The following is a 9,279-nucleotide window of genomic DNA, read 5'->3' as shown; positions in this document are numbered from 1 at the left end:
TTACAACCAACTACAATATCATACCACCTTGTTACACTGGGGTTATACCATTCGAAAATGGCTTTAGCTATATTCTCAAGGTTAGCTAATTGTTGATGCTGTGTATCTCAGCCTTGCCACATTTGTGCTGTAATGGCATGATTTGGAGATTTTCCCATGCATTAATGTTGTTATCATTGCTCCATTTGACCTGCTTTGTGATTTGAATGCTGGACTAAGATTCCAGGAGACCAGGGTTCAAATCCCCACTCAGCACTGAAAACCCATAGAATGACTTTGAGCACGTCACACTCTCTCTAAGAAGAAAGCAATGACAAAATCTCCCTGGAACAAAATTTCCTAGAAAAACCCCAGGATAGAGATGCCAGAATGGACTTGAGGGCACATGGCAGCAAGAATGCCTACAGGGCACCCATGCCATCTTCTAAAAGTTCTAGATGTGTTCATGGATGAAAAGTTCATAGAATCATAGAGTTGGAAGAGACCACAAGGGCCATCCAGTCCAACCCCCTGCCATGCAGGAAATCCAGATCAAAGCATCCCCGACAGATGGCCATCCAGCCTCCGTTTGAAGACCTCCAAGGAGGGAGACTCCACTACACTCCTAGGAAGTGTGTTCCACTGTCGAACAGCCCTTACTGTCAGGAAGTTCCTCCTAATGTTGAGGTGGAATCTTTTTTCCTGCAGCTTGCATCCATTGCTCCGGGTCCTAGTCTCTGGAGCAGCAGAAAACAAGCTGGCTCCCTCCTCAATATGACATCCCTTCAAATACTTAAACAGGGCTATCATATCACCTCGTAACCTTCTTTTCTCCAGGCTAAACATCACCAGCTCCCTAAGGCGTTCCTCATAGGGCACGGTTTCCAGACCTTTCACCATTTTAGTCGCCCTCCTTTGGACACGCTCCAGTTTCTCAATGTCCTTTTTGAATTGTGGTGCCCAGAACTGGACACAATATTCCAGGTGGGCCCTGACCAGAGCAGAATATAGTGGCACTATTACTTCCCTTGATCTAGACACTATACTTCTATTGATGCAGCCTAAAATCGCATTGGCCTTGTTAGCTGCCGCATCGCCCTGTTGACTCATGTTCAACTTGTGGTCTACTTGGACTCCTAGATCCCTTTCACATGTTGTCTCCTTAAGCCAGGTGTCCTCCATCCTATATCTGTGCATTTCATTTTTTCGCCCTAAGTGCAGTACCTTACATTTCTCCCTGTTGAAGTTCATTCTGTTAGCTGTGGCCCAGCTTTCTAGTCTATTCAGGTCATTTTGAATTTTGATCCTGTCCTCTGGAGTATTAGCTATTCCTCCTAATTTGGTGTCATCTGCAAATTTGATAAGTATTCCCCCAATTTTTTCCTCCAAGTCATTGATAAAGATGTTGAATAACATTGGGCCCAGGACAGAGCCCTGTGGGACCCCATTAGTCACTTCTCTCCAGGATGAAAAGGTGCCATTGTTGAGCACCCTTTGGGTTTGTCTGGTCAACCAATTACAAATCCACGTAACAGTTGCCTTGCCTAGCCCACAAGGGACTGGGGACACTAGCAAAAGCTTTTGTGGACCCTTTGGCGTAATAAAATAGGTGCATCTTCAAGGTGCCATAAGATTTGAGTTTTTAAGTAAGCAGCTATAAATAGTATGTCACTTCTTTTGCTTTGTCACTGAGTTTTGTTTTGCTTTGGCTTTTACTGTTAGCAACCATACATGTGATCTCATTGCCTGTGTGCTTTGTATCTTAAAACCATTGAAAACCAATTCCAGTTCCATCCACATGAATAGCAATAGCAAGTATATTTCTATACCATTTATCAGTGCACGTAAGCATCTCCTAAGTGGCTTACAATGTGTAAGCTAATTGACCCCAACAAGCTGGGTACTCATTTTACCAGCCTACAGAAGGATGCAAGGCTGAGTGGACCTTGGAGTCCCTGGGATCGAACTCACCACTTTCTGGCAGCAGTATTGGCATTTAACCACTGTGTCACCAAGGCTCCCAGGTGAAGCAATGGCACTGGTCAGCACTAGAGCCCCATCTAGAAGTACGCCTGGTCTGGAGAACAACAACGCCAGCACTTGTGCGATAGATTGGAAGCCTTTAGTGCGACAGTAGCAAGTTGGTTTTTCCATTTGCAAAAAAGAAGGGGTGGAGGTCTTTCCCAGAGAATGTGAGTGCTGAGAATGCAAAGAGAAGGGCAGCTCTGTCAGCATCGAAAAATGCCACACACCTCCCAGCATAGTTCAGAGACACTCAGATCTTCTTCAGCTCTCCAGTCAATGGGAAAGAAGGAAAATAAGGTTCCTTGAGAACTGCATACTGCCCGGCCCATCTCCCCACTGCCCAGATCCCTTGATCAGGATTAAAGTCAACATCACCTTTTCTTTTCAAAGACCTACTGGCAACCCCTACACCCCATTCCTCTTCACTTCCCACAGTGACATCCCAGTAATGTCTTCCTGATGTGAATCCTTCATGTCCCAGAACAAAAGGCCATTTGTCGAATCTCTCAGGGTTGTTGGGCAAATCTTGATATGCCTCTCCCCATCTCAAGCTTTTTTGATCCTCAGACAGGATGAGTTTGGGATGAGCAGTGCCTGGGTCCAGAGTCACATTTTCTGTTGCAATGAGAGCGGAAAACAACAAGTAAAATAAAACAGATAAAATAAAAAGGTGGAGCACAAGGATCTACTATGAGGCTGGTTGATTTTAGAAACACATTGCAGACATGGTTGGATTAAGTATGGTTACCATATTTTGAAGAAGAAAATAAGGGGACACATTTTCCAAATACCAAAGCAGTATGATGACTCTCACTTTAAATACCCTTACTATATAAGCTGTGATAATTGCTGCTATAAATATTCCTAACCGTCATTGTATTTAAACAACAGTTTAAATTGACTATTCAGCAATGATTAATCTTACCAACAATTCATCTGGTTACAACTGAATTTTCAATATCTAAGTAACTGCAAAAAGACGTGTGCTCAAACTGACTCCCAAAGGGCTGAGGCGGCTGTTTTGGAGGGCCTCTCCTCACTGTGTTTTAAACTGGCATCTCCCTCCTCCTCTTCCAAACTTTACAATTTGATCACCCACTTCCTGTAAGAAAATCTAGACATTTTTAAAATCAAGTAGTTTCTGACTGACGACAACCCTAAGGCGAACCTATCATGGGGTTTTCTTGGCAAGTTTCTTCAGATGGGGGTTTGCATTGCCCTCCTCTGAGGCTGAGAGTGTGTGATTTGTCCAAGGTCACCCAGTGAGTTTACATGCCTGAGCGGGGTTTCGAACCCAGAGTTACAGTCCAATACTCAAACCACTGCAAAATGCTGTCTGTCCTATTATACCTAGGAGGGCTCAATGACAACCACTGTCTTAATGTATTCATTAGTGCTTGATCATTTAGTACAATTGGACTGATAGTTCCCAAGGATGCTCAACTACATAGAAGTCTTGCTGGTCCAATTTTGCCAGATTATCATTTTTGTGGGGGTTGTTGTTCCACCCAGTTTACAAGTGGGGGGACTGAGTCTCCATCCGCGGATTCATGGATTCATGTCACTGTCTGACTAATCCTAAATCTCTCCTGTGTGTTTGGTTGTTCTCCAACAGACTTTACAAATTCACCTTCCTGAAGTTGAAGTTCACAAAGCAGAGTGTCTGATGAAAGAAAGGGAATAAATATTAAGCATTTTAAAGTATACCACATATTTTTGTGTAATATTTCATCTCACTACACCATTCACACACACATTTAGAAGGAACAGGGGTGAGGAAACGGTGGGCCATAGGCTATTTTGCAGGACCCAAATCCCAAAAGTCTTAATTTTTATGGGTGATTATTTTTGCTTCCAAAGAACTAAAAAATGTCACAAAATGTAGCAGATTTGCCCATGCAACCCCCAAACCATGTGGAAAAAATGACCAAAAATGAAATAGATTCCTGTTCTGCTAGGAGTGATGGAGCACTCCATTGGGAACCAGAGTAGCATTCACCCCAATATATACAGACTGGGATGACAGGGATGCTTGTCCAAGTTCAGCTTTGCTTATAAACAGTCACATTTCTATACTGTTAACTTCTTTTAATTTGGTTAATTAACACTCTAACAGATTTAGAACAGTGTAAACCAGCGATTTCCAAACTTTGGTCCTCCAGGTGTTTTGGACATCAAGTCCGAGAAGCCCCAGACAGCTTGGTCAACCATCAGGAATTCTGGGAGTTGAAGTCCAAAAATCTGAAGGATCAGACATTCTGGGAATCACTGGTGTAAACGTATCAAAGCTAGCTGTCTAAGACGTAAAAAACATTTGCTCAGTGTGATAATAAACATGGATATTCAAAAGCAAAGCATGCACTCTGGAAGCACACACAGAAAGACTGGGTGAGTGATGACAAGACATAAACAAACCGTCCAATGCTTCTAGTTCTTAAAAGTCAGTGTAACAAAGCAGCAGATGCTGTAGTTCAGCTATGAGATTTTTACAACGTATGTAATTTGTGCAAAATTGTTCTCACAAATGCAAGCACATACTTTGAAACTGACAAAATATTTCACTCTTTTACAGGCAAGGAGGAAAAAAATGTGTTTTTATGATCTTGCATGTAAAAAGTAGAGCAGTGAGGATTTACATCCTTAACAGAAAATAAGGTAAGGACGGTGGTCTACAAACTATGGGATAAATCCTAATCGATTTGAATTTCGTCATATCTGTGTTCCAGCGAAACCACTAACTATTACATTAGTCACAAGCAATATTGTTTTTGTATTAGTGGTTTGGAGCCTGACAACACAATTCTGCATGTCTATTCAGAAGCAAGTCTCAATAAATTGAACACCAGGTGAAGTAAGTGGATTTAAAAGTACATGCCAATTTTTACAGAAGTGTCTCTCACAGTTCAAAATGTTGGGTTTGAATTTAGGTATTGCTGTAATCCAGAGCCTCATAGAGCAAACCTAAGGAGTTGGGTCCAAGCCAAATTCACTAAATTCAATATGAACTTTGCCTCTGCAAGATAACAAACATACCAGCACTGTTTTTATCAGGGAATTACTGGATATATTTTTCTCTTGGCCTTTCTCCAAGGAACTCAGAAAACAAATGATGAATAGTTTCCTCTGTCAGGGTCCCCCCCCCCCTTATTTCACCTGTATACACACACACACACACACACACACACACACACACACACACACAGAAAACAACAACAGACGCTTCACTTTAAGGAAATATATGCCTGACTAGTTTTGCCAAAACCAGAAACACCTTTTTATGGTAAACTAGAATTGACTTCTCAGGCTGCATCTGCACTGTCAAAATAATGCAGTTTGATACTGCTTCACCTGTCTTGGCTCAATGCTATGGAATTCTGGGATTTGTAGTTTTGTGAGATTACTTTTTAACTTTCTCTGACAGAGAGCTCTAGTGCCACAACAAAGGACAAATCCAGGTTGCCATTGCTTGCAGCCATGGCAGTTTAAAGCAATGTCAGACTGTATTATTTCTGCAGTGCAGATGCCACCTTAGTCAATCAAATCCCCATTTTTCTGACTTTGCTAGCAGTGCAACCAACCCACAGCCAGTAACAACCACAGTTCAACAAATATGGCATTACATACACAGTCCTTTATCCAGTCTCCATTACCTTTAATTTGCTTGACAACACTCTCCAAAGAAAAATTTATATCCCAGAATTCCCAGATTCTCCATTTCAGTGCCGGAGGAAAAGCCAATGGATTCTCAAAAGTCTCCTTCTCTTCATACCTAGGCAGAAATAAATGTCAAAATTGCATCTGACTGATCTCAAATTAGCAAGTGACTGAAAGGCAAGAAGAAGAGAGAAAGAAAACAAAGAGGCTGCTGTAGAAAGGAAATGAGAGCTGGAAGCATTTTGATCTTAGTGTGATCTCAAGACCACAAAGGCTGCATCCACACTGCAGAAATAATCCAGTCTGAAACCATTTTAATTGCCATGGCTCAGTACTATGAAATTCTGGGATTTGTAGTTTGGTGAGACATATAGCTGCTTCTATCAGAGAGCTCTGGGGCCACAACAAACTACAGTTCCCAGAGTTTAATAGCATTGAGCCAGGGTAGTTAAAATGTGTCAAACAGGATTATTTCTGCAATGCAGATGCAGCCAAATGGAGGCATCTGAAAGCAAATGGAGGCCTTACTAAGGAACCGTAGCTTTTGCTAAAAGGACTACCCCTATGATTCCTCCTTGTATTTTCCCAGTAATATCAAGTGAAAATAAAGTCATTGTATGACATCAATACCTCTATACTGGGTTTCTCCTGAATGTATGAAGGCTCTAAGTACGTAGGAAAATTGTGAGTAGGTTCCAGGGGCCAACTGTCTCCCCAGAGGTCCACCAAAAACTGTACTTCCTCCTACAGTTCCAGGATTCTGTTTCTTCCCCCATTTCATTTATAGTTTTGAGAGGTAGAATCCAGTTAGAATAGTCCCTTTACACAAGCTAGCTCTGCGATGGATGGTTTCTAGGAATAGTGATCTTCCTGAGCAAAAAAATTCACCCAGGCCTCATTCCCACTTACAAATAAATCGGTTTGTGATCTAAATCAATAGATCGATTTGACAGTGGAGCATGGTTCACACTACAATTGCCCCAATCCTGTAAAATAACCCACTTGTCATTCACATTGATGAATGAATCAATTCAATATGATGAATGAATCGATTCAAAGCAACTCCTTTTAGCCATAACCGCGGCACCACAGCTTTATGGCACTCCTTAAGCACTGCATCATTTAGATGCAGCGCCAGAGTTGTGCCATGATGGTGCGCACCATGTAGACCAACATGTGCCAAAATGGCACTGTAGGGGCAGAGTTAGGGCATCTAGCATGAGGACGCTGAACCTTAACTCTATGCTCTTCATAATGTTGAGGTGGAATCTCTTTTCCAGTAGGAGCAATGAATGCAAGCTACAGGAAAAGAGGTTCCACCTCAACATTAGGAGGAACTTCCTGACAGGAAGGGCTGATCGACAGTGGAACAAACTCCCTTGGAGTGTAGTGGTGTCTCCTTCTTTGGAGGTCTTTAAACAGAGGCTGGATGGCCATCTGTCAGGGATCCTTTGATTGAGAGTTCCTGCATGGCAGGGGGTTGGACTGGATGGCCCTTGCAGTGTCTTCCAACTCTGTGATTCTATGATTCTAGGCCAGCACAATGTGCCGATCTGTAAAGACCTGTAGTCTCAAAATAAACTTTTCCATGCTGTGGAGTGAGGCTCACATGAGCCTAAGTCTCATTCTTGATCTAATATATTATGGTTTATATCTGAACAAAGCCAACTGAGACAACACAAATTTGGTTCAGGAACATGTGAAGAAGAAGGGGAGGTGTGGAACAAACTGTGATCCTCAACAGGTTTCTTGTCCCAATTTTTTTCTGCACATTTTTCTGAGATCTAAACAGAAGACCACATATTTCACACACTTTTCAGATTTTTCTCAACATCAAAACCAGAAAGGAATGTCATCCCTTACCTCTGGAAAGTTTTTCCAACATCCTAGAAAGAAAAGAGAGAAAGGAGAGAACAGTCAGTTCCTTTCCTAGGGCTACCCTAAAAAAGCCCTTCAGATCACAGGGTTTGGGTGTCCTGCTGGTGGTTGATATTTTGTTCTTTAGGAATCCCTAGGTCCTCCAGCACAACTCTATGGTCAAGGTCTGCCAGAAGCCATTCTGGAGGACCTAGAGATTTTTAGAGAAACAACTTGAAGGCACACAACAACAACAACTGCAAAAAACTGCTTTATTTCTGCAGGGGGGCAGCAGCCCAAGTTAGTTAGCAACACTTACAGGAGTTAATCCACAAAAAGAGTTACTTACATCAGAATAACAGCAGCCATTTCTTACCTTGTACTCCTGGGCAGCCTCCTGAACAGGAATCACCATGTGGCATTGATGCTCCTTGGATCTGTCACAGACCACACAGATGGGGGTTTCATCATCCCGACAGAAGAGTTTTAGGGGCTCCTGGTGTTTCTTACAGGCTTTCTCCTGTTTTTTGACCTTCTGAACTCTGAACTTCTTGACAATCCCTACAAAGTTCACCAGCTGTCAGTTGGGCATGAGGCTCTTTTGCTGGAAGAGCCTTCGACACTGTGGGCATGTGGCATAGCCCTGAAAGCCCTCCCAGCACTGGGTCAGGCAGTCTTGGCAGAAATTGTGCCCACACTCCACAATGGTCACTGGCTTGTTGAAATAGTCCAGGCAGATGGGGCACGTCACTTCTGCACAGAGATCTTGGATGGGATTCCCATCAGCCACAGCCATGGCACCCTTGTGACAGAATGACCAATTGAATTTCCTGGTTCTCTCTTTTTAGTGTGCAGCCTGAGGATTTTTAAATGGGGAGAGTCACGTTGGTTGCTGATACCAAATCATCAGAATACGATAAGCAGGGAGTTGGAATGGCCCTTTGAGAAGGAAGTTCCGTTATAAAAAAGAGTAGACATACTACCCGCCTCATCTAGGAAAAGAAAAACATTATTGGCTCCTTTCGGTTATTGTTGTCAGGCTGGGAGTGGGTGTTGTCCTTCCCCGAAATATCTGGGGATTTTTCAGATAATGTGAAATCAAAAACCAGGCAACCACTGAAAAAGTCTGGAATGGCTTTCAGATAAAGATAAGCCCTGGGGTCATTCCCACTTGTAGGTTGAATCGAATCCTGATTTGCTCTCACTGCCTTTTGGAATTTGATGGAGCAATGGGGGGGGGGGGGGGAGGGAGGCAGGAGGATGAAGGGGAGGAGAATGGGTTTTTGGTTGTTTTACATTAAATTGAACATATATTTGCTTGATTGCTTTGGCAACTACATACCTTTTCAAGTAGTTGCAAAAGCAATCAACTGAATATGCATTCACTTTAATTAAAAAAACAACAACCAAGTACAACAGCAGCACTGAGAGAGGGGAAATGGTGGAACTGTCAAAAACTGAGGAAGGATGGTAAACACCCCTCTGCCATTTGTCCCTCCCCTTCAGAATGAATCTATTCTGATCTGTTGTTCTCACTTATGGAATTCGCTTCAGAATCGATTCTTTTTGAAAGAACCTCTTTCAAAGTACTCTTTGGAAACACTGGGTTTTTTTTTTTGCCTTTGCCTTGCTTCATCACAACAGGATTCAATCACATCATGATAGGAACCAGTTTCAAATGGGAACAAGGGTCATTTACAGCGAATGGCACTTCACTGTATTTTATAGTGGGAACAAGCGGCCTATATATTTTAAAAGGATAGG

The 9,279-nt window shown here is 42.5% G+C and overlaps 1 protein-coding gene and 1 pseudogene across 2 annotated transcripts; both read right to left on the bottom strand.

Annotated features, from left to right (window-relative positions):
* Positions 1–1,678: 1,678 nt before the first annotated feature.
* On the bottom strand, positions 1,679–2,879 carry LOC149320892 (butyrophilin subfamily 1 member A1-like). Its single transcript, XM_089528518.1, is given in 2 exon segments — positions 1,679–2,689; positions 2,874–2,879. Coding segments are annotated over 2 exon segments (594 nt in total). The 3' UTR covers positions 1,679–2,101.
* A 38-nt stretch (positions 2,880–2,917) lies between these two features.
* On the bottom strand, positions 2,918–8,337 carry LOC149320891 (zinc finger protein RFP-like; annotated as a pseudogene). The gene is made up of 4 exons (XR_016279465.1): positions 7,892–8,337; positions 7,522–7,544; positions 5,655–5,773; positions 2,918–3,667 (listed from the first exon to the last, which is right to left on the bottom strand). The product of XR_016279465.1 is annotated as a zinc finger protein RFP-like (transcript).
* Positions 8,338–9,279: the final 942 nt, after the last annotated feature.

This window comes from Sceloporus occidentalis, unplaced genomic scaffold (assembly GCF_023333645.1).
Source record: "Sceloporus occidentalis isolate IW3139 unplaced genomic scaffold, rSceOcc1.0.p SCAF_1, whole genome shotgun sequence".
Taxonomy (NCBI): Eukaryota; Metazoa; Chordata; class Lepidosauria; order Squamata; family Phrynosomatidae; genus Sceloporus; species Sceloporus occidentalis.
Note: the sequence above shows the minus strand (reverse complement) of the source record. Positions and strands in the feature narration are given on the sequence as shown.